At 43.7% G+C, this 26,093-nt stretch overlaps 2 protein-coding genes across 2 annotated transcripts; both read left to right on the top strand.

Moving 5' to 3' along the window:
• Positions 1 to 1,624: 1,624 nt before the first annotated feature.
• Positions 1,625 to 18,394, top strand: LOC146342611 (vomeronasal type-2 receptor 26-like). Its single transcript, XM_084806207.1, has 5 exons — positions 1,625 to 1,647; positions 3,094 to 3,194; positions 6,538 to 6,765; positions 15,732 to 15,858; positions 16,494 to 18,394. Exons 2-5 carry the CDS (start codon positions 3,111 to 3,113, stop codon positions 17,402 to 17,404), a joined length of 1,350 nt encoding a protein of 449 aa, XP_084662333.1. The 5' UTR covers positions 1,625 to 1,647; positions 3,094 to 3,110; the 3' UTR covers positions 17,405 to 18,394.
• Positions 18,395 to 22,179: 3,785 nt separating this feature from the next.
• On the top strand, positions 22,180 to 25,311 carry LOC146342612 (vomeronasal type-2 receptor 26-like). The gene is made up of 3 exons (XM_084807931.1): positions 22,180 to 22,439; positions 23,723 to 24,014; positions 25,303 to 25,311. Exons 1-3 carry the CDS (start codon positions 22,228 to 22,230, stop codon positions 25,309 to 25,311), a joined length of 513 nt encoding a protein of 170 aa, XP_084664057.1. The 5' UTR covers positions 22,180 to 22,227.
• Positions 25,312 to 26,093: the final 782 nt, after the last annotated feature.

The following is a 26,093-nucleotide window of genomic DNA, read 5'->3' on the forward strand; positions in this document are numbered from 1 at the left end:
AGGCAGTCTGTGGCAAACCGAGTTTTGTGGGAGTGGTTCCAGCTTCTTCCTCCTGATGAAGTGGACAAGGTGCTTTCATCTGTATGGCCGACCACCTGCTTACTTGATCCTTGCCCATCTTGGCTCATTATGGACTGCAGAGAGAGACTGGGTGAGGGGATCAGGGTGGTGGTGAATGCCTCCTTTGAGGAGGCAGTGATGCCATCAGCCCTCAAGGAGGCAGTGATAAGACTGCTCTTAAAGAAGCCTCCTTGGATCATCAAGTTCTGAACAACTTTTGCACAGTCTCAAATCTGCCATTTTTGGGGAAGGCGATTGAGCGGGTGGTGGCGATGCAGTTGAAGACACACTTGGAAGAAACTGATTATCTAGACCCATTTCAGTGGGGCTTCAGGCTTGGGCATGGGACAGAAATGGCCTTGGTGGATGATATGAGGAGGGCTCTGGATAGGGGTGAATGATCCGCAGCCAGGGGGTCATTTTGGACTCCCAGCTGTCCATGGAGGCTCAGGTGTCGGCTGTGAGCCGGACAGTGCTGTATCCACTCCATCTGATACCGCAGCTGCGCCCCTTCCTTCCTGACCATCTGCTCCCATCGGTAGTACATGCCCTGGTCTCCTCTTGTTTAGACTACTGTGATGCACTCTACGTGGGGTTACCCTTGAAGACAGTTTGGAAGCTGCAGCTGGTACAGAATGCGGCACCTCGCCTGATTAATGGTAGCCGCCGGCAAGATCACATCACTCCAGTGCTGAAGGAGTTGCACTGGTTACCAGTTGTTTTCCAGGCCAAATTCAAGGTGTTGGTTTTGACCTTTAAAACCCTATATGGTTCTGGCCCAGCCTATCTTAAGGAGCACCTCCAGCAACACCAGACAGGCCGCTTAACAAGATCAGTCTCAGATGGCCTTCTCTCTGTGCCATCAGCCAGGACAGCTAGACTGGTGGGGACAAGGGAGAGAGCCTTTTCTGGCCCCCACTCTGTGGAACTCCCTCCCTAGGGAACTCCGCCATGCCCCCTCTTTAATGAGCTTCCGCCATCCATTAAAAACGTGGTTGTTCAGGCAGGCATTTGGGGTGGGTTAGGGTATTTTAGAAAACATTTTTATTGTAGAATTTTATTGTTTTAAACTGTTTTATTATGTGCTGCACATTGCCCAGAGTGGCTGGGTGACCAGCCAGATGGGCGATTAATAAATTTAATATTATTATTATTATTATTATTATTATTAATAATAATAATAATAATAATTCTCTTGGCAAAACTCTATTAGCCTTTGTCCTGCTTCATTTTGTACACCAAGGCCACGCTTGTCTGTTATCCCGGTTATTTCTTGACTTCCTACTTTAGCATTCCAATCCCTATGATGAAGAGGACATCTTTTTTTTGGTGTTAGTTCTAGAAGGTGTTGTAGGTCTTCATAGAACCAATCAACCTCAGCTTCTTTGGCATCAGTGGTTGGGGCATAGACTTGAATTACTGTGATGTTGAATGGTTTGTTACTCCCATCCAGTATAAAGTGCCTAAAGTGGGGTACTGTCTTTTATCATGGCCCTTTATTTTCAAGAGAGCTGCATTTTAAGCTGGTTAATAACTGCACATTTATTTTTTTAAAAAGGGATTCAGGAGAAGTGCGAGACAACAGAGGTAAGTTCATTTAACATCTGTCTGAGATAAACTGATGAAAAACATGTTTGAAGTTAGAACAATTAAGCATATAGAAGAAAAGACTTACTGTAGAAGAATCAATTTGACTTTTGCAAAAGGAAATCTCCAGAATTTAATAGTTCTTCAAACATTTCAAAAAGCACATGGATATGGATGATCTAGTTGACATTATATATTTGGACTTTCAAAAAGGTTTTGAGAAAATCACGCATCAAATTTTCCAGAATACTCTTTGCAGTATATGGAGAAAAGTGCAGGTCCCCTATGGGCTGAGAACCTTGAGTGCCATTTTGAGTGCCACCTTGAGTGCCATTTTCTTGGTGTAATGGTGAGGTACAAATCAAAGAATATACTAGTTAAGCAAAATGAATCAGAGAGTAGATTAAGTAGGCTGTTCTGACAGTGAAGGAAAGTAAGAAGTGTTGTTATTTAATTTGTGCATGAACGATCTGCAGTTTGGGGGTGAACAGCGAGGTGGCCAAGTTTGCAGGTAAAACCAAATTATTCCAGTTCATGAAAACACAACTGAACGATGGAGAGATACAAATGGATTTTTCCATACTGGGTGAATTGGCAGTAAAAGGGCAAATGAAGCTCAACGTAAGTATCTGTAAAGAATATACATTGGGGTAAAATGGAATCCTAACTTCACAAATACACTGATGAGGTCTGAACTGAGAGTGACTAATGAAGAAGGAGAAAACACATTTGTGCTGCATACCTCACTATAAACAAGGATGTAAGGAAATACTAACACTAAGTAAAAGAGGCAGAAAATATGTCTGTGTAATTCTAACTGGTTGGTTTTAATAGATGTTGAAATTCCATAAGATATACATTGTGGATCCTTATGGATGAACAATTATAGATGTTATCACACATATGAGTGAATAAAAATACACACACACACACACACACACACACACGCTGTTTGGAAGCCCTCAGATAGTCCTTTTCAATTTCTGCAATAGCTGCCACCCCAAACTGGTTAGTTTTTTGTTTTTTGTTTTTGTTTTTAGGTTTCATATGGCTCATTTGAACCAAAAGTGAGTGATGGAACAGATTTCTCTCCCTTTTACCGCATGGTCCCCAATGAGGATATTCAGTACCTGGGAATCATCCAGTTACTTCTGCATTTTGGATGGAAATGGGTAGGGCTCATCACACTAGGAAATAAAGGTGGAGAACATTTCTTGCAGGTCTTAGAGCCAATGCTGTCCCAGAATGGAATCTGTTCAGCATTCACAGAAATCGTTCCAAAGACACATAACTTCCTTAGCATAGATGAAATCATTGATCTCTATCTTACTAATATTCCTGTTTTCTTGAAGAGCAAAGCCAATGCAGTTGTTATTTATGGAGAAAATCGATCCCTTGCACGGCTGAAGGGTATTGTATTTATAAGAACTTTACCTTCTTCAATAGCTGCTGAATATGAGAAGATGATCTCTGCAGGGAAAGTGTGGATTATGACGGCTCAGATTGATTTTACATTGCATTGCCTTCAAAAGGTGTTTGATATGCAGGTACTCCATGGCGCTATCTCTTTTACAATTCAAACAAAGCAGGTTCTGGGCTTCCAAGAATTTCTTCAAACAATCCACCCATCTGGGGCAAATGGAGGTGGTTTTATCAAGGATTTCTGGGAGCAAGCATTTGACTGTTCCATTCAGAATTCCCACAACCCAAAGGAATTAAGTGACTCCTGTTCTGGAGAGGAGAGGCTGGAGAGCCTTACTGCACCTTTTTTTGAAATGAGCATGACTGGCCATAGCTACAGTATCTACAATGCTGTGTATGCTCTGGTGCATGCTTTTCATGGCTTGTACTCATCTAGAACCAAACACAGAGCAATGGAGGATGAGGGCAGATTCCCCCCTCATAATGTGGAACCCTGGCAGGTAATGTTTCCTTACTGTTAAAGGCCTGTTTTCATAACTCAAATGCCATGTGATGGTGTCACACACTAGTCAAGCATGAGGACGTGTTGGACAATTTGTGAATACTTTTGGCAGATATGTACTTGTGCTTATGCTCACATTCATATTCGATGCTTTGAATGGGGCATGCTCGCACATTTTGCAAACAAAAACAACATTCCCTAGATTTCTGTGAAGCATGAGAACTCTCTTTTTGTCCCACTCCTTGCCCTCAACTCATGCTGTTAGTTTCCAGACATTGATGCCACAAATATTTACAGCCTCATTTATTATTGAGGGACCATTTTTGAAGTTCTCTCATCAGCACCACCAACTGATGAAGTTACATGCATCCCCGTGTTTTCCTGTACCTAAAGTGGGATATATTCCCTTGTCATGAATCTTCTATCAGAAAAGTTAGGGATATATGGGAATTTTGTTTTTGTTTGCAAAATGTGCAAGCATGCCCTGTTCGAAGCATCGAATACAAATGTGGTCACAAGCGCAATCACATATCTGCCAAAAGTATTTGAAATTGTCCAACACATCCACATGTTTGTTTCATTCCTGATTCCCAGTTCGACTTGTGCAAATTTCCTCAGTAGACTGAATCAATCCCACCTTAGTCTATGGAGGAAATTTGTGCAGACTTGGGCAGATTTCTGCAAATTTTGGGAGAGTTGTGCAAATTTGGAAGATCTGCACAAATCTCCCATTTGACCACTGCTCGAATGGTGCAAGGTCCCTGTTTGCACAAAGTGAGAGGTGATCGCAAATGGGAATCAGTAACACAATGAGCAGCGAGACAATATTCAGAGATTCCTGATGATCTCAAAAATTGCTCATACACCCATCCCTAATACAAATATTGTGTTTTATTGGGGAGGGCCAAATGGTCCATCTAGTCCAGCATCCTGTTTCCATAGTGGCCAGCAAAATGCCTCTAGAAAGCTCATAAGGAAGAAATGAAGGCTAAACCCTTCTGTTCTTGATCTCAACAGCTGGTATTCAATGGCATAGTGCCTGTGGACCTCAAAGGTGCATAAATCTGTTATAGTAGGTAGGGTGTCCCAGGGTCCTTTTCACCCAATCCTCACCGCCAGAAGTGGGTTTAATTAATGAGGCTCTGGATTTTACTGAATGGTGTCACCAAGGCATAGTTCAGAAGACCCATGCCTTATACAAAGGAAATACAGAAAATACATGCTTTCTTTGCACTTCCAAGTAGGGATGGGGGAGAATTTCTCCCCGAAACTTCGGGGGGCCGAGTGCCAATGTGTTCGGCCCCCTGAAGTAGTTTCGGGGAGAAATTCTCCGCACCCCCCCCGCACCCCCCCCCCAGGATGGGACTTACCTTTCCCAAATGTCCCTCCCGGCAGCAGGTCCCGGCGGTGTTTCGTCAGGTCTTCGACAGGGGCAGAGGCGGCAGCTGGTCTTTCGACCGGCTGCCACCACCGCCATTCCAATAAAAGTAAAAAAAAAAAAAAAACGCCTCCGTGATAGGCTACGTGACGATTAATGTAGCCTATCATGGCTAGATTTGCAAAGTCAGCCATGATAGGCTACGTAAATCGTCACGTAGCCTATCACAGGTGACTTTAAAAAAAAAAAAAAGCACGTACGGCTAATGGTGGCCCCCATAGGGAGCCGCCATTCACGTTCCTTATTTGGTCACTGTAGTCTACGTAAAGATTACGTAGACTACAGCGAAAATCAGGGCAATGCTATTTGCGTTGCCCTTATTTTCGCCGTAGTCTATGTAAAGATTTACGTAGACTACAGCGACCAAATAAGGAACGCGAATGGCGGCTCCCTATGGGGGCCGCCATTTGCGTACGCACTTTTTTTTTTTTTAAGTCACCCGTGATAGGCTACGAGACGATTAACGTAGCCTATCACGGCTGACTTTGCAGATCTAGCCGTGATAGGCTACGTTAATCGTCACGTAGCCTATCATGGGGGCGTTTGTTTTTTTTTTAACTTTTTATTTCGCGGCTGGGCAAGGCGAGGCGCCTCCTCCCCAGCCTGAATTTTGGCCAGGCGAGGCGGGAAGCCTCCCCCCCGGCCTGAACTTCGGGGGGAGCAGCGAAGCGCCTCCCCCCCACCGCGAAGCAAGCTGCGAGACCAGGTAAGTGGCTTTCATGCACTCCTACTTCCAAGTCCTGTCACTAGGCAAGCAATAAAGGGTAACATGCAACAAAACAACCAGAATCATTTTTGCATCCTCTTAACTGATTACACTTCCATCCTGGAAGAGGGGTGTGGCAGCTGACCTGAACTCCCTGACTCGGCCAGCTAACAGTCAGATCACTGACCTTGATGCCAAACATGAATCTGGTGGAGCTTTTTGCCTGAGAATGCTGGCCTCATATCTGCCTCGGGGTTCTCACCCCCCTCCAGCTGCAGGAAGCCACCTTCAGAGATCATCCCTCCATTGAAATTCATCCATTTGCTTGGTTTTTGCCTGGATTGCTGCCAGCTGTGTCTAAGCCACTATAATCTTTTGGGGACTTTTTTATTTAAAAATCCTGTAAGCACTCCCTTTATTACAGCTAGGGAGGGGAATGGCCAGGGCCACTCAATTACAATATTCATCATGACTGGTACCCATTCAGAGACTTCTCTTCCATGATCCTGCCTAATAGCCATCTAAGCTAGAGGCCATCGGGATATCATCGGCACCGAGTTTAATTTTATGCTGTTAGAATAAGTTATTCTTTTTCTATCCTGAATATCCTGCTACTCAGGATATTAAGGATTACCTTAAATTCTATGGTGGGGATGATGTTGCTGCTGCTGCTGCTGATAAAAAAAACCAACTATTGCACTACTACCATTTTCTAAATCATAAAATTAGTTAATTAATAAATACATAACTCACTCCACCTTGGAGAGGTATTTGAAATGAAATTCTTTTTAATCTCTTTGATCCATTTCTCCTTTCTCCTAGCTTTACTCTTTGATTCAGAGGATCTCCTTCAACAACAATGCAGGGGATGAAGTTAAGTTCAGTGAACATGGAGAATTATTGGCTGGATTTGATATTATAAACTTGGTGACTTTCCCAAATAACTCCTATGTCAGAATCAAAGTGGGACAGCTGGATAAACAGGCTCCTCCTGGAAAAAAGTTCATCATTAATGAAGACAGAATCCAGTGGCATGGATGTTTCATTCAGGTGTGGATATAGCCGCAGTACCTCTATTCAGTTCTTGGTCACTGAATGATGAAGGGTGCAATCCTATGGCTGCTAGACAGCCATAGGATTTTTCAGTTTTCAGGAACCAACCTTGGAGCCCGCACTCTGAGGCCAGTTCCGAGAAAACTGTCTCCCCGCCCCCTTGTAAGAGGTATGGTTTGTCCTGAGCTCATGAGACCAGCATGGAGCAGGAGAAAAGGGGGTGTTCCCACAGGTGGGGAAGGGTAAGGGATGGCAGAAGTGTTGTTACGATGCTTCCTATGTGCTGTCCAGCTGGGCCCACTCCGCTCTGAAGCGCTGCAGCTAGATAGCCGAAATAGGCCATGTAGCCACTAATGCAGGGTGACCGGAGCACGGAGGAGAAGATCCCCTCCATCCTCTGCCCACCCTGCATTGGATAGGTAGTCGCCTCTGAGTTCAGCCACCTATCACTATAGGATTGTGCCCATAGAAGTCTAAACCAGTATAAAAAAGAAGTGGAGGGACCCACTAACTATTGACTCTGGCCAGTGCCTGTCAGTCATACCTTGTACGGAGAACTTCCACTAGCCAGGCAGTTTTGAGGCATGATTCCATATGCTGCAGTAAAGGAAAACTAACTGTACCCACTGCAAAAAAATTCACAACCATGCATGTGTAACTTGTGATTTAGTAACTTTATCAATCAGCTGTTTCACCTAATCTTGAGATTTCACAACTTCATATTAAATTTGTCTTAAAACTGTTAGAGATAGACTGGTACAGTAAGTGAAACAGGTGTTCAGTTTTGAAAGCTTTTTCAAAATAAAAAATCCCAGAAATCACTATGACCCAGTTTTGGAGTTATACATAATTTAAAAACAAACATATTTTCCCAATTATTTTGATGAAACTAGCCCCAAAAGTGTTTTTTTGTATTTTTTGCCGAGTCTGTGTGGTAAATGCTATATATGTGTGTGGGGGTGTATGAGAGAGAGAGAGAGAGAGAGAGAAAGGAAGGAAGAGAGAGAGAGAGAGAGAGAGAGAGAGAGAGAGAGAGAGAAGGAAGAGAGAGAGAGAATCAGCCTAGTAAAACTCAAGATACTGATTGCTAAAGAAATTGCTTCACATTTTAATATATGTATATCATGTGGTGATTTCATAACAGAGATTAAGATTTCATAACAGAAGTCCATGTAAACAATTCAAAATGCTAATTCAAGTACTAAATGTCAAGTTTACCATTATTTATTTACCTCTAAGCATCTCTGCTATTCCACATCTTCAATTACTAAATTATGTGCTTGAGCTGCTTCTTTAAAAGTATCATATACTACCCAATTATATGTTCTGGTATCTTTGTAACTGGTGGCTAGGGATGTTAGAGAATTCTGCCATGGACTCCCGGAGTCCATGGCGGAATGAAGCAATCCCCCGCGCCACCCCATGAAATTTCCCCGGGACGGACCCTACCTTTTGTTGGCTGTCCAGTCTGTCCGCTGCCCTGGTCTGCGGCTGCGAATGGCTGCCCCAGTCTGTGGCTGCCATTTCCCGCCCTACTTTAGCCATGATAGGCTACATAAGTATTTATGTAGCCTATCACGGCAAAGAGCAAGGACACAAATAGCGTCCGCTACACCATTTACGTCCCTGCCTTTTGCCGTAATAGGCTACTTAAATATATATGTAGCCTAGGATGGCTAATGCAGGGACGCAAATGGCAGCCTCTATGACGGCCACCATTTCTGGCCACAGCCCAACAGCAGACGGAAGTCAACTGTGGGCGGCCCCGGCCGGCAGCTCCGTGGACTCGCCCCGGAGGATTCCGGTGGGAGGGAGAGATCACCTCCCACCCCACCGTGGACGCCCCGGACCAGAATGGGGTGAGAAATCCATACACCCCTACTGGTGGCACCAGCAACATGTAGTAACAGTAATCTAAGAAAATATCTTTCTGTATCTGAAGGAGAGACACCATTCATTCCCCCTAGACAGGGACAGCCCAAGGGACTGGGGACTGCATACATCAGCGATGTAGAAACTCAGACCTAGGGGCCATATCCAGCCTGCTTGGGGTCCCAATCCATCCCTTCAGGGTTCTTCAGGTGGCCACATACCCTTTCCCCTGACCACTGATTGTTTGGTGGTTTCCCAGCTTTTCTGTGGTTTTCTCCCCATTCTAAACAATCAACATGCTTCTCCTAAGGCTCAATGACTGGCAGTTAAGAGCTTGAAGCTACAATGGGCTGGCATTTTAGCCCCCCCCTGCCTTTGCCTTTGGCTCCACCCAGTGTGGCCCCTGAGAGGTTATCCAACCAGGAATTTGGCACTCAAACTGAAAGAGGTTCAATACCCCTGGCATACATCCTATAGCATGCAGTAGTGTTAGGGATGCAGAACCTCTGGTCCTTGGCCAAAATGTGGACCTCCAGGCCTCTTTGTCTAGACCTCCAGGCTCTTCCAAGGCCATGCCCCTTCACTGGCCCCACTCCATGTTACCCATATTATTTACTTCAACACTGAAATTATTGATCCTTTCCAACTATACAGGGGGGCTCATTCAGTTTCCCACCCCACCTCTACAGTAAGTACAGTGTAGGAGTTAAAATTGGGAGGTACCAGGCCATGTACTCAGTGAAGTACATACCTCCAGGCTTTCTTGGAAATATTCCTGTTCATACAGCACATGACCTGCAATAGCAATAGTGGGGACCATGTGTAGAATGGCATCGCAAGGTAATCACATCACAATTAGGGGTGTCAGAGAATTCCGCCACAGATCTCGGTGAGGCCGAATGCCAGTGCATTCAGCCCCCTGAAATCTGTGGTGGAACGAAGCCCCTGCCCCCCCAACCCAAGAAAGGCATGCAAAACGGAGCACTTACCTGCTGCCGTCCGCACTGACTTGCGAATGGCGGCCACCCTGCAGTGTTTTGGCTTGCCGTGATAGGCTACGTATGGCAGCTTCGCTGGACGGAAATCGCGGCAGCAGCAGCCCATCCATGGCTGGAACTCCGGCTCCGGACGGCCCTGGCTGGCGGCTCCGCGGAGCCACTGCAGAGTGGAGCTGGCCCAGGGAGGATTTTGGGGGTGAGGGATGGAGCGCCTCCCCCCCTCCGTGAATCCAAGCTGCGAAAAGATAAGTGACTTTCGTACATCCCTAATCACAATACAGTGAGAAGGTAGACCATGCTTACATTAAAAATGTTAACATTTAATTATTGATGTTTCAAGTAATTTTTAAAAACGGGCGTATTTTTCTGCAATTCTAGACATCAATAGTGAACGCATGTGATCATGTATTGTGCACCCATTCAGCTCTGTGATACAAATTATTATAATCTTTAACAGTTAATTGCAAAGCTATCAATTTATTTCTCAGGGTGCAATTATTTTTCTGCAAATCTAGGCATCAGCAGCTTTAATTTGAGACCATTCTGAACTCAATCGGATAATATATAGGGATCGAAACAGAGTGAACAAAAATGTGTTCTTTATATTAATATATAGATGGGGCTGATAGTACAATCTTATAATTTTTTTTAGGAGCTTTGAGCTCAAAGGGACTTTCTCCTAGGTAAATTTGTATACGTTCAAAATTAAGCACCATTGAGTTTACTGGAATCCTGATTAATATATAGAGGAGACTGAAATGCCATGCACATTTACTTGAGAAACCAAACACAGATACCACTGAGTAAACTTGCATTTCTGGTTATAAGGGTGAAATACAATTCATTCAACTTGTCCTTAACATAGGGCTGAAGCTATATCACTATCAGGCACGCGCGCGTGCGCACACACACACACACACACACACACTGCTATTGGGCTTTTTTAAAGCCCCCACTGATTCCAGGGGAGGGGGGTCACAGCACTGGGGACGTTTAGCTTTTCCCACCACAGCAGCACCCCCCCCCCAATGTTCCCCCATGCTGCACTTAGGTTTTAAGAGCGACGCACCAATGGGAGCTTTAGAATAGCTTCATTCCAACAGAGGAGGGGGAGTCACACAGTTTAGGAAGGGAGGATTAACCCTCCTGCAACAAAACGCCTCCAAGCTACAATTAGGTTTTTAAAAAAGCAAATAATGGAGTTTTATTTAAAGGTCTCATCTCAGCGTGAGAGGAAGGTGGGGGAAATCCCTTATCTCCAATTACTGATGGGAGATAAGGGCAGCACGGAAGTTGGCAGGCTAGATGGGGACTCCCATGGGCCATATTGACCCCATGGGCCAGCAGTTCCAGATCCCTGCTATATAGATCATATCTGAATTCCAGGCACTCATAGCTAACTAAGCAGAGACAATAATATAAAAATATAAGCTTGACAAAGCAGAGGCAAGAGCCATTGAGTTCATGATGTGTTAGTATCTCTGCGCAGGAAAATACTTCCCATTTTCAATGGTATCATGCATAGTCCAGCAACAGGTTTTCCTCCCAATATATGTGCTACCTATAATGTATGGCTGTGAGAGCTGGACTATAAGGAAGGCTGAGTGCCGAAGAATTGATGCTTTCAAACTGTGGTGCTGGAGAAGACTCTTACAAGTCCCCTGGACTGCAAGGAGGTCAAATCAGTCCATCCTAAAGGAAATCAACCCTGAGTGCTCATTGGAAGGACAGATACTGAAGCTGAAGCTGAAATATTTTGGCCACCTAATGCGAAGATAAAACTCTCTGGAAAAGACCCTGATGCTGGGAAAGACTGAAGGCAAAAGGAGAAGGGGACGACAGAGGATGAGATGGCTAGATAGAATCACCGATGCAATGAATATGAACTTGAGCACACTCCGGAAGAGAGTGCAGGACAGGAAGGCCTGGCGTGCTGTGGTCCATGGGGTCACGAAGAGTCGGACATGACTGAACGACTGAACAACAACAACGTGGTTGTACTGCTGTACTGCTGTACAACAACAACAACAATCTGGTATCACATTGTCACTAGTAGGGATGTAAGAACTCACCTTAGCTCTGTTTCTCCAGGCCAAAGCAGCGCCCCTGCTCGCACCACCACCCCCTACTGGTCCTCAGGATGCCCACGAGCTTGGTGAGTTCCCCGGCCTCACCATGACCCCATTTGGTGAGTGCCCGCCATTTTCGCGCCTTTGATTTCTACGTAAACCAGGAAGTTAAAAAAATGCATATTTAAATATGTGCAGTTTAGAGCTGGGAAAGCTAAATAACTGCAATATTAGAGGTATAATCTAATATTGCAGTATTAGAGGTATAATCCAACAATAAAGAACTCTTTACATATATCAGAAATAGGAAGCTGGATAGGGAGGAAGTAGGACTATTCGATGGCAGCAGAGTTGAACGAGAACCAGAGGAGGATGTGGAGATTGCCAAAAAGCTAAATGAGTTTCTTTTATCTATCTTTACTAGGGATGGCGGAGAATTTCTCCACAAATCTCCGGGAGGCCGAATGCCAACGTATTCGGCCCCCCGAAATTGGTGGTGAAATTCTCCGCTGCCCCCCCCCCGGGATGGGACTTACCTCGTGCGAATGTCCCTCTGGGCGGCGGGTCCCAGAGGCGGGTCCCAGCGGCGGTTCGGCGGCGGTTTGGCGGGGGCGGCGGCAGCAGCCAGTCTTCTGACCGGCTGCCGCCGCCGCCATTGCAAAATAAAAAAGGAAAGTAAAAAAAAAAACCCCACACCCGTGATAGGCTACGTAACGATTTACATAGCCTATCATGGCTAGATTTCCAAAGTCAGCCGTGATACGCTATGTAAATTGTCACGTAGCCTATCACGGGTGACTTTGAAAAAAAAAGCGCATACGCAAATGGCGGCACCCATGAGGCGCCGCCATTTGCGTTCCTTAGTTTGGCATGTCTAGTCTACGTAAAGATTTACGTAGACTACAACAAAAATAAGGGCAATGCAAATAGCGTTCCCTTATTTTCGCCGTAGTCTACGTAAATCTTTACGTAGACTAGATGTGCCAAACTAAGGAACGCAAATGGCGGCGCCCCATGGGTGCCGCCATTTGCGTACGCGCTTTTTTTTTTTAAAGTCACCCATGATAGGCTACGTGATGATTTACATAGCCTATCATGGCTGACTTTGGAAATCTAGCCATGATAGGCTACGTAAATCGTTACGTAGCCGATAACGGGTGTGGTTTTGTTTTGTTTTTTACTTTACTTTTTTTTGTGGCCGGGTAGACGGGGCGCTCCTCCCCGGCCTGAATTTCGGCGGTGAGGGATGGGGCCCCTCCTCCCTGGCCTGAATTTTAGTCGGGCGAGGCGGGGCGCCTCCCCCCCCTCGCCTGAAGTTCGGGGGGAGAACCGAAGCGCCTCCCCCCCACCGCGAAGCAAGCTGCGGGACCAAGTACATCCCTTTTGTCCATCCCTAATCTTTACTGCAAATAATGTAGGACAGATTGCCATGCCTGAACTGATATTTTCAGGAAGGGAGTCTGAGGAACTGAGGCAAATTGTGCTGACAAGAGATGAAGTTCTCCACCTTATTGAAAAATTGAAAGCTAATCAGTCACCAGATCCAGATGGTATCCACCATCCTAGAGTTCTTAAAGAATTCAAAGGTGAAATAGCAGCTCTTCTGACAAAAATATGTGACATGTCCTTAAGATCAGTCTCTGTAGTAGAGGACTAGAGATAGTAGAGAATGGCCAACGTAATGGGAAGTTTTAAAATGGGATGTGGGGGGGATCCAGTCATCCAGCAAATTACAAACTGATTAGCTTAACATCTGAATAACTTGGTGGAAACCATTATTAAAGTTAAAATTAGTAAGCATATAGAAGGACAAGCGCTGCTGAAAAGGAATCAGATTGGCTTCAACAAAGATAAGACACAGATATGATAATACTAACCTTTTAGAGTTCTTTGAGAGTGTCAATAAACCTGTGGATGGGGTGATCTGGTAGGCATTGGTTACTTGGACTTCCAGAAGATGTTTGATATACTCACTTCTGAGCAAACATTAAGGAATAAGAAGACAGGTCCCCTTATGGTTAAAGAACAAAAAGCTGAGAGGAGGAATAAAAGGTCAATTCTTACGATGGAAGGATGTAAACAGTGTGGTCCCACAAGGATCTTTACTGGCATCTATGCTTTTTAATTCATTCATAAATGATCTGGAATTACGAGTGAGCAGTGAGGTGGCCATGTTTGCTGATTATACCATATTATTTACTGTGGTCAAAACAAAAAGTGATTGAAAGAGCTCCAGAACGATATCTCTTAACTGGGAGAATGTGTATTAAAATGGCAAATGCCATTCACTGTAAGCAAGCGTAAAGTGATGCACACTTCAGGCAAAAAAGTCTAACTTCACATCTGTGCAGATGGGATCCGAGATGGTGGTGACTGACCAAGAAAGAAACCTTGGGAATGTGGTGGACAGTTGGATGAAAACATTGACCAAGTTTGTGGCTGCTAAAAAAAAAGACAAAGGGAAATTTATACATAATTAGAAAAGCAATTGAAAATAAAATTGCCAATAACAGACTGACTTACACAAATGAACTGTGTAATCACAGTTGGAATACTGATCACTGCACCTAAAAAGGATTTTGTAGAGTTGGGAAAAGTGCAGAAAAGGGCACCCGGAATAATGAAGGGGGTGGAACGACTTTCCGATCAGGGAAGGTTTGCATGTCTGGGCCTGCTTAGCATAGAGGAAAGGTAATTATGAGGAGACATGATAGGCATGTACTAGTGATGTACAAAGGTTATGAAATCTGTTCTGTTTCTTTTTCGTAGCTTGTTAGGGATCTTTCATTCTGTCATCTGCAGTGATTTGAGAAAGCGTATTGAATCCGGTCCACACTTTCTGGTTTGCTATTTGCAAACTCCGGAGGTTTGCCTGTGTCTGCCTCTTTTCAAGGAGGGAGGGAAATCCCATTGAAAGCAAATTGCCTTCTGATTTGGAGGTGACAGACGCTGCTTTCCCACCTAAGCACTGCTTTCCCACCTAAAGCAACTGGCTGGGGAATGCTGGGAGTTGTAGGACTTTTTTTCTGTCTAAACATGCATAGGGTTGTGTCCTAAACAGCCAGTGAAATCCAAACTTTCAAGGCTTTCTCCTGCTTGGCTGAAAAAGAAGGCTCCCCCATTCACTCAGGGAGCCAATGTGGTGGGAGGCACTGGGTAAAACAAGGGCAAAAACAAGTCTGCAACCCTCAGGTAAGCCCCTTGGAACTTAATAGGGTGCTCTGAAACAACAGAGGAAGTTGCTTCTGAGGTGGGGTGGGGGATCATTTCAGGGAGGCATTTTACCCTCTTCCCCCTCTGATTGAGAAATGCAAATGCAGGAGACACAATTCACAGGCATTTGTTTGTATTTGTCCCAGCGATAGGGTAATGGCAGCTGCTATTCACATATCGTCTTCCAGAGAGCCCACATGAAATCCTCCAGAGCTGGAGGTAAGTGATTCCGTTCCGCTGCGGAATCCGGAGGTTGGATTTTCTGGAATCCAGCCTCATTTGAGTCTGCAGCAGAATTCTCTGACATCCCTAGCATGTACAACATTAGGCATTGTGTGGAGGAAGTGGACAGGGAGACATTTCTCTCTCTCTCTCATAATACTAGAACCTGGGATCATCCTATGAAGCTGATGGGTGGGAGACTCAGGGCAGATAAAAGGAAGTATTTCTTCACACAGCACATAGTCATATTTTGGAATTCACTACCAAATGATGGAAAGATGGCCACCAACATTAATGGATTTAAATGAGGATCAGATAAATTCCTGATGGATAAGGCTACCAATGACCACTACTCGTATATTTGGTAAATATTGCTTCCAGGATCAAGAGCCAGTGTGCCTCTGCATGCAAGTTGCTGGGGAACACGAGCAGGAAGTTGCTATTGCACACATCTCCATCACAGGAAGCTGGTTGAGGAACATCATTGTTATTTCTCCATGTCATCACCCCTGCTATTTACCAGTCTACAATTTTTAAGCAAACATTCTGCAAACGTTCACTCAGAGCTGTTCCTTTTGTTCATGGGTAGGTGCCACCCTCCTCTCTCTGTAATGACAGGTGCCATCCTGGTTACAGCAGAAAAAAGAAGGAAGGGGAGAAATTCTGCTGCTATGATTGTGCTGCATGTCCAGCAGGGAAGATCACAAATCAGACAGGTAGGAGATACATTGTTAACACACATGACTTGGATCAAATATGCAGTTACATGGGATTAAAGACAAAAGGTGCAATCTAGAGGATACAGATGCCTGCCGTTGCTGGACTTTGGGCCACTGAAAAAGAGGCAGAAGGATGTGCTTATTTCCCATTTGCTGGAGAATTCAAAACAAACAAAAGTGAACCAGCACCACACTCCAAGCATGATCCCTTCCCACTAACAGGGTGCAGATCCTGAGATATACTTTGTCTACCTGCCCTTTTCTCTCCTCTCCTATATGACACAAAATGCATGAAAATAGGTCAGGTAGACAGATCATTACTCCCCTCTGCCAATCTGCCATTGTAGTGGAGGGAGATGGACAAAGCTTTCTACAAGGAGGAGAAAACCCAGTGAAAGTGCCTCCTCTCTCTACTTGATTGGCTGACTGCTATCACATTGATTTTTAAAGAATGCCGGGTTAGGATCTCTACCTGTCAGAGCTGCACACACCATACACCTGACTGTCATCACATTGACATTACAATCTGTTACCATTAAGAATCTCATGAACTAGGTGAAGTGAATTATTGAAAAGAAGCATCTTACCCTGAGAACAATAATAATAGTAGCATACTTTTTTTTCTCTTTCAGACATGGATTATTGCATCAGCTGCCCAGAACATCAATATCCAAACAAGGGCAGAGATGAGTGCGTTCCCAAAGTTAAAAGCTTCCTTTCTTTTGAAGAACCTTTGGGAATCACTTTAGCTTCTTTGGCTCTTCTCTTTTCTCTGGTCACAGCTGTAGTGCTTGTTATCTTCATTAAGCAACGGGACACTCCCATTGTCAAAGCCAACAACCGGAGCCTTACCTATGTCCTCCTCATGTCTCTTCTTCTTTGCTTCCTCTGCTCCTTGCTCTTCATTGGACAGCCCAATAAGGTGACTTGCCTTCTTCGACAAACAGCTTTTGGCATCATCTTCTCTGTTGCAATTTCTTCTGTTTTGGCCAAAACCAGTGTTGTGGTTGTGGCTTTTATGGCCTCCAAGCCAGGGAACATTTTTCAGAAATGGGTGGGGAAAAGATTGGCACATTCTATTGTCCTCTCCTGTTCTCTTGCTCAAGTAGGCATTTGTGCTGTTTGGTTGGCTATTTCTCCCCCATTCCCAGATTTGGACATGAGCTCAGTGTTTGTAGAAATCAATGTGGAATGTAATGAAGGTTCAGTCACCATGTTCTATTGTGTTTTGGGCTATATGGGATTCCTGGCCATTCTTAGCTTCATGGTGGCTTTTCTAGCAAGGAAGTTACCTGACAGTTTCAATGAAGCCAAATTCATCACCTTCAGCATGTTAGTTTTTTGCTGTGTCTGGCTATCCTTTGTTCCAACCTACCTAAGCACAAGAGGAAAATACATGGTAGCTGTGGAAATCTTCTCCATCTTAGTTTCCAGTGCTGGGTTATTGGTCTGCATCTTTTCCCCCAAATGCTATATTATTTTGGTGAGGCCTGATCTGAACAACAGGGAGCAGCTAATAAGGAGGCCACAATGCAGTATCTAATATTTATCCCTTTGTTCTGCTGATAGCATTAGTGAATTGTGTTCCCTAGAAAGCATCACTAGTGTAAATCAGAGGCCTGCACAAACTCTTATCTTGGGTTATTCTGCAGAAAGCATCACACCTCTGAACCAAATAGGTGTAGAATGAAACTTCTTGCACTTATGACAGATGTAAATATTCTTCCCATTAAGATTGCTTTTTTTTTTTTTTATGTCCTTGATGGAGGTTGGGGGAGTGGAAGTTACAGAATAAGCACCATATACTTCTGACAGTGTATGACCATTCCAATAAAGGAATTTTACTTTTGAAAGCTAATTGTGGACAAGTCTATAGTATGTACTGAAGAAATGATTCTAAGGATTATAATCCAGCTCCCCCAAATTCCCATTTGCACAAATATTAGCATGTATATAGAAGTGTAGAATATTGAAATATACATGGACATTATATTAGTAATTCTTATTACAATAACCATATGACTCGTCTGGCACAGCTGTGTTTGTCATAAGGAAAACGTTCGGCTATAGGTCCTTTCCTGCACTCCACACCCCTCTGTATACTGATGGTATCCTCCTGCCAATCTTCCATTTCATCATGCTTACCATGGAGGGGATGGAGAGGGAGTGATGGCACAGGGCATGCCATCTTTGCCAGGAAAGGTGTATGGGGGTAGAGATTCCTTTACCTGTATAATGTAGATCTAAGGGCACATTCCTCTGCATGTTTAGACAAGAAAAAGTCCTACAACACCCAGCATTCCCCAGCCAGACCTTACAAGATTGGACGTTCCCATGTGGCTCTTTTCCACCACCACTGATCCTCACATCCAGTGAGTGGGGAAGAGTGTGTGGATGGAGACTCCTATATGTGTTGGGTGGTCCAGAGAGGGTATGGTTCGACATCTGTTTTGAATAAGAGTTGTGATGAAAATTATTGATTCCTGAACATTCTCAGCAGATGTCCTTTAAATTAAACTGCTGTATATGTGTGAGTGAGTGTTAATATTTATTTATTTATTTATTTATTTATGTATTTTTATCCTGCCTTCTGTGTCAGTGTCACAAAATGCTTTACAAAAGACTCCGAACAAACAGAGAAATGGTGCTACAAAATAAACCCCATGTAAGTCTATGGGGGTAGGGATGGGAATATCTGCCAAACTTTAAAATCATATAAATAATGAATTCTTTGACCTTTCTTCCTCAAATCAAAATGAGCACAAACTATCCTCAAGCTCAGCTCCCTTACACTGCCAAGCTTCAGAGCACTTTCTTTGACCCATTTTCTCAGTATAAGCCATGGGTGTAGAACTAGATTCATGGTGGGGGGGGGTGACCTCCACCCAGCCCCCCCCCATGCCTACTTGACATTATTTGCTCCCTGACCCAGGGACAACACTTTGGCCCAGCAACAACCATTTGGCCTGGGACCACAGTTTATTCTCTGCCACTTTTCCCTGTTAGGAAAGTGAAGTTGAGCAGCCTAGTTCCTAGAGGTGTATGAAATCCCACTTACCTGGCTTTGCCGGGTTCTGCAGGTGGGGGGAGGTGCTCCGTCCCCCCCCCCCGGAATCCTGGCTGGCTGGCTCCGCTCTGCAGCCAAAACACGCAGTGTACGCGAATGGCGGCCACGGCGTCCGCCATTTGCATTCCCTATTTTTTGCCGACTTATCTTAAGTAAATATTTACATAAGATAAAACAGCGAAAAAAAGGGGAATGCAAATCAAGTGGTGGACGCTATTTGCATTCCTTAGGGATGTCAGAGAATAACAACACAGACTGAAATGGGATTGAATTCCCTTCAGACTGTGCCACGGAATCCTCTGCGGAATGGCACCACGAGGTCCTGCGGAGCCAGCAGTCATGCGGCTTTTTTGTGTGTTATCTGCACAGTCTCGAAATTTTCGTAAATAAAAACGCAAGGTAGTATATTCTGATAATAAATACATAAGTGTTTTTTTTTTAATGAATTGTGCTCACCACCTTGTTTGTGGGTGTTCTTTTTCAATTGAAATACTCCGTCTCTGTTTACTTTCAGCCAAAACACTTCCTCCTCCTCAGGGCTTCCCAAAACAAGGCTGCCCTAGGTATGCCTGAGCGATGCACTCTTTGTTTAAAGCAATGCTGTTTGAAAGAAAGAAAGAAAGAAAGAGAAAGAAAGAAAGAAAGAAAGAAAAAAGAAAGAAAGAAAGAAAGAAAAAGAGAAAGAAAGAAAGAAAGAAAGAAAGAAAGAAAGAAAGAAAGAAAGAACCTTTTAAAATGACCATGCTGGTCTGGAGCCCTGCATGAGTATTATTCCCCCTGCTAGGCTTTTTGTTTCCACATCCAACCTTGTTGGCGACATTGTGAGGCTAAAATGGAGAGGAGAACCAACTCTGTGCATGTCCGCTCAGAAGTAAGTCTTACTGAGTTCAATGCAACTTATTCCTACACATGTCAGCACCCCACTTGCCCCCAGCTCAGCTTTGTATTTCCACATCCAGCTCATGATCCAACCTGTTAGTTATCTCACTGGGTGACTTTGGGCTAGACTCTAACCACTAGATCATACTTCTGTTATGAAACTCATGAAGAAAAAGAGACAGTTTAATGGAAAGTTCTTTCTGAAGCAGTCACACTTCACTTGTACAAATGCAGCATGAAGGGAAAGATCAGCAACCTTCTCTTTGTTTGAATAAAAAGCACACTCTGCACATGCTCAGGGAATGGACAAAATGAGGAATAAACATACCAGGGAAACTGAAGCAGAAAGTTCTTTCTGAAGCAACTTCCTCTGTTGTTTCAGAGCACCCTATTAAGTTCCAAGGGGCTTACCTGAGGGTTGCAGACTTGTTTTTACCCTTGTTTTACCCAGTGCCTCCCACTAGGGTTGGCGGAGAATTTCTCCCCGAAACTTCGGGGGGCCGAGCGCCAATCTGTTTGGCCCCCCGAACAAGTTTTGGGGAGAAATCCTCCGAACCTTCCCGCCCCACGCAACCCCCCCCCCCGGGACGGGACTTACCTTCACCGAATGTCCCTCCCGGCGGCGGGTCCGGCCGGCGGTTCGGCGGGTGATCGAGTGGCTGATGATCGAGCTGCCGCCGCCGCCATTGCAATAAAAGAAAAAAAACGCCCCCTGATAGGCTACGTAATGATTAACGTAGCCTATCACGGCTAGATTTGCAAAGTCAGCCATGATAGGCTACGTCAATCGTCACGTAGCCTATCACGGGTGACTTTAAAAAAAAAGTGTGTACGGATAATGGCGGCCCTCATAGGGAGCCACCATTCCCGTTCCTTATTTGGTTGCTGTAGTCTACGTAAAGATTTACGTAGACTACGGTGAAAATAAGGGCAACGCTATTTGCGTTGCCCTTATTTTCGCCGTAGTCTACGTAAACATTTACGTAGACTACAGCGACTAAATAAGGAACGCGAATGGCGGCTCCCTATGGGGGCCGCCATTAGTGTACATGCTTTTTTTTTTTAAGTCACCCGTGATAGGCTACGTGACAATTGACGTAGCCTATCACGGCTGACTTTGCAGATCTAGCCATGATAGGCTACGTTAATCGTCATGTAGCCTATCAGGGGGCGTTTAAAAAAAAAAAAAAACTTTCGCGTTTGCAGCCGGGCGAGGCGGGAAGCCTCCCCCCCGGCCTGAATTTCGGCTGGGGCGAGGCGGGAAGCCTCCCCCCCCGGCCTGAACTTCGTGGGGGGAACAGCGAAGCGCCTCCCCCCCACCGCGAACGTCCTTCGAGGACAGGTAAGGGACTTTCGTCCACCCCTACCTCCCACCACTTGGCTCCCTGAGTGAATGGAGGAGCCTTCTTTTTCAGCCAAGCAGGAGAAATCCAGAATGCACAAACTCTAAAATAAGGTGACATGATGTTGTACTGGGGTTACATAATGGCCAGAATTTTAATGAACAATTTGAAGAAAATCTACCACAGAATATTGGCAACTTCCCACTAAAAATGTGGATAAACATTTGGTGTACAGAGGCATAATTGCATTACCTCCTATTGCAACACCAAGTCTTGAAGTCATAAATAAAAGATAGGTGATAGCCCTGCAATTCTGTAACCACTCAGAGTTGGAAGTATTGGGTGAAATGGACTCTGGATACAATCCATTTTATTGCTGAGTATAACTGTGGTAACTTTCAAATAGAATCTACATTTACATCAATAGCCAAACAAAGTCTAAAATCAAATAAATGACACATTTTCCATTGCTTTTCCAGGCATGCCCATTTGCTCCTTGATCCCATCCTATGGGTCACTGTAGGCTATTCTGAACTCAGCATCCATTTCCTGTCCCACTAACGACCAGAGGAACATTGTGGAAGAACTACCAGGCATGTTGCCTCCATACTGGAGGGAGCTCAAGAACATCACAGAAGCGATTATCACCCCTGTAATTACCAAAATCACTGCCTTTTATTCACTTGGCTAAAGCTCTAGTCCCAGAAGGCATTAAAAAGAAAAATAAGAACCTAACAAGGTTCAGATCAATAAAACCTGTGCTGTGCCACTGGCTGCTAAAATCACATTGCAGGGCTTTGTCACCAGGACTGTATAGTTCTCCTATTTGCATTGTATAAGCAAGACTTGAAATAATTGTCTCTCCACTGGCATTCAAGGCACAATTTAGAGCAGACATGAGGCTAAGCATAAGGATGGCAGCAGCCTCTTTCAGAAATACATTAGCAGAACTCAACTTCTAGCCAAGCCAGCTTCTTTAAACCAGTCGCAAAGCAGCTAGTGATGCTGCTGCTGTAAAGTGAGCAAGAACATCAACATTTGCAGGAAAGATTTGGCCTCAGGCGTTTGGGGTTTGTGATGTTGCTGCTGCTGGTGGTTTTCTTCCTTCCTCACCAAGTGTGCACAGTGAGTACTATGAAATGTGCACCAACTGACCCGCTTCCTATTCCACATGAGTGGCACCAGCCAAATGAAGTCATCATTGGTGCGGTTGCATCTCATATCAATTATATGTTCCATAGAATTTTATTTGTTAAACACCCCTCACAGGAGTCGATTAAGTTTCCATTGTAAGGACATTTATTTCCAAGAAGTATGTTACGAATGTCAATTTGACGTTATATACTCTTCTGTTTCTATGATGGCAAACTGTTTTGACCTTTTGAAAAAAAAAAAGTATATAATGTTTGTACAGATATGAATGAATAAGTTGCTGCTAACTTTGGCTAGTATGAAACGCACAGAATCAAGTATACCATCACTTTGGCCACATTGGCAACATGACCTGTAACATCATTCAGTTTTTGCAATGTGATTTCCAAAGGCTATGTTTCTTATTTGACTATGGTTTTCATATTCTGAAATTCTGGAAACCATCTTGGTTGGTCCCAGAAAGGTGGTATAGTAATACAATATATTAATAAAGTGATTAAATACCCTGTACATACATGTTGAAACTTACCATGGGAAAAATGCACCAAATTTACGCACACGTATAAAAGTTTCACTTCTATGTCATTCTACCTTTGGGGAGGTGTGCATGATCTGAAAGTGGAGCAGGATTTACAGGGGAAAAATGCCTGAAAATTACCTTGTGCTTACAACATAGGAGTTAGGATTAGAATAGCTTTTGGGTTTTGTAAATTCTAAAAAAAGGGGGCAACAGTTCTTATTACTGTTTGCTGCTAATACTAACTGTGCATCCCCAGTTCCTTTTCTCTGCCTCAGTGTGTTGCCCTCCCCACATATCCTAATAATTCTGTGATTTTCTATCATAGAATTTGATACGATATCTCCTAATGGAGATGGTCACTGGCAAAGAGGTGTAATATAGAATGAAAAGCAGCTCTTTTGTAGACAGAAGAATTCTAGGCAGAATTTTGGACCATGCTTCTCTTGAAGACATTTGCTGAATTAAAATGGCAGCAAATGTTGAAAATTTCCTGTCTTTGTCTGCCTTCACTCCTATGTGGATTCCAAGTTGCAAATAACAACTAGATGAGAGGTATTCAAATGTGGTGTATGAACTGTAGAATATAAATGACATCAGTTCCATAGTATATGTTTGTCAAAAACAACAGATAAATAAAAAGAAATGTGTGTCAGCCTTTGTTTACTCTGTTAAATTTCCTAGACGGATATTTGAATCTCTGGCAAGAAATGCTGATGTTGAACAAAACTGACATTAAAGAAAGTGAATCCAAAATTCCAGACAGACTTAACTATTACCAATTTTGGTGGTTGTGCCCTCTCTTTATAGTCAGGCAGCTGCATAGTTGATCAGTATTGGGATAAAATTGTTTTGTGCACTCTTTAATTCTTCCACGAAACAGAAAGATCATTTTATTTGCAGAGTGGTAACTAAGTTCTACCAGCACATCTTGGCCTTGGTGTTTGCTGTTCATGAGATCAATGAGAATCCCAAGATCTTGCCCAATGTCACACTTGGCTTCCACATCTATGACAGTTATTCTGATTCCAGGAAGACCTACCGTAACACTCTAGACCTGCTCTGCAAATCACAGGCATTTGTTCCTAACTATCAATGTGACATCAAGAAAAATCTAATAGGAGTCATTGGAGGACTTGATTCTGATACATCCTCACGCATGGCAGATATCTTAAGTCTTTACAAGATTCCACAGGTAGGAATTGTTCTTGCGGGTTGTGGGGATTTTCCAAAACTGTATAATTCCCACATTGTTTTAAGGATATTTGGTGCCATTTCATCTTTGGATTAGATACAGATTAAATTAATTGAATTTAGGTACCATGGAAATCAGTTGGGCAAGTGAGTCATGACTTAAGCCCAATTGTTTTCAATGGGAATTATGAGCAACAAGATTAATTTGGATCCAACCCATAATTTTTATTCAACTTTATGGGATGACGCCAGGTTATAGCATTTTGAAGAGGGAGAAACATGGGTCCTACTGACTTTCTCCATATCATGCATAATTTTGTATCTTTCTATCATTTATCCTGTTACTTGCCTTTTTTGTAAGATACACAGTCCCAGATATTGCACCCTTTCCACACAGGGAATTGCTCCAGCCCCTTTATCATTTTACTTGTCATTTTCCTCACTTTTCCCAACTATATGATACCCCTTTTAGGTGTGGTGACCACAACTGTACATGGTACTCCCATTGTGTACACATAATAAATTAGTATATGGGCAGTATGATGTTGGCAGTTTATTTTTGAATCCTTTCCTAATTATGCCTATCATGGAATTCACCATCCTTACAATGGTTGCACACTGGGTTGACATTTTTATCAAGCTGTGTAGTACAATCCCAACAGCTCTTTCTCAGTCAGTCACCACTACTTCAGATTCCATCAGTGTGTAGTGAAATTGGGTTTTTTTGTCTTGTTTTGTTGTTGTTTTTTGCCTTGAAATTCATCACTGCACTTGCTTATATTGCCATTTCAATTCCCATTCTTTAAGTTTGGAGATATCCTTTTGGAGCTGGAATTAACCCTAACAGGTGCCAGCCAGGACTGAGTACAAGATGTGAGTGTTGTTGAACCAATTGGAAATAGTGAGTACAGTGCTATCAGAATCAATAAGACATTCTTGTGTGTCCTTTGTTAAGGCTTGACAGTAAAAAAAGAAGTTTTCCACAATGTAAAATAGTAATCAGGGTTTGGGTTGTTCTAACCTGTATTTAGGGCATCAAGGAATTTAACCTCTTCTTCATGACTGGAACTTTTCTCCAGTCAATGTGTGTGTGGGCAACTGAATTCACCCATCATTAGAACATTTCACCATTTGGATGCCTCCCTAATGTCATTTACCATCTCAAGATCACCTTGTATTTTTTAGTCCAGGGGGCAAAAGCATGTCCCTAGTATTAACTTACTTCTGGAGGATGGCATTGTCACCCACAGTGTTTCTGTGGAGGAATCTGACGCTTTCTGGGTTTCTAGTCTGCTTGACACAATGCCCTCTTCAACAAGAGCAGTTTCACCACTTCCAGCAGGCCCTTCTCTGGCCTTCCTATAGGTATTTTATGCAGAGGTGATTGTATCCTTCTGGTTCTCTCCATTCCACCTTGAGTGCCATTTTTTTCTTGGCAGAAAAGTGGGGTACAAATCAAATCAGTCAATCAATCCCACCATGTTTCCATTATATTCACTATATCTATGTTCTCCTTTAAAATCAGGTAATCTTGTCTCAGAAGCTTCTAGCTGTAGCATAGAAACACCTATACACAGTGTCCCTCCCCAGATGTCTTTGCCATGTGCATCTTCTTCTATGGCCCTTAGGACTCTGTGACTGGCTATCATGTTTCACCATAAGCTCATGGCCTATTTCCTCCCTGTCCCCATTTGCACAATCAGCAACATTTACACCTTTTTCTCATATGTATGATGTAACCCAAGCCAGATTCTTCCCATTTCCTGGCATCTTTCTCCAAAGGTTCTGTTTAAAATCTTCTCTACCATCCTTTATTCGTGAAGCTCCAGCAGTCTGATCTCTTTGCTAACCAGCCACAGTTAATCTTTCATTCTTCACTGCTCTGGATCTGTTTAGATGTGGAGCAGTATATAAATGTTGCAAATAAAAAAATAAAAAAAATACTAGAGTGGGGGGAAATACACACACTGCAGCCTTGACCCCATCCCTGTGAACCTGACCCATTTGTGGCAGTAAAGCAGCCACCCTGGCTGTCTCAGGATTGCTGGGGAGGGGAAGGGGCTACTGCTGCCTTCTCCCT

The sequence above is a fragment of the Heloderma suspectum genome, chromosome 6 (genome assembly GCF_057233095.1).
Source record: "Heloderma suspectum isolate Gila_16-S chromosome 6, 16-S_ref, whole genome shotgun sequence".
In the NCBI taxonomy this organism is placed as follows: Eukaryota; Metazoa; Chordata; class Lepidosauria; order Squamata; family Helodermatidae; genus Heloderma; species Heloderma suspectum.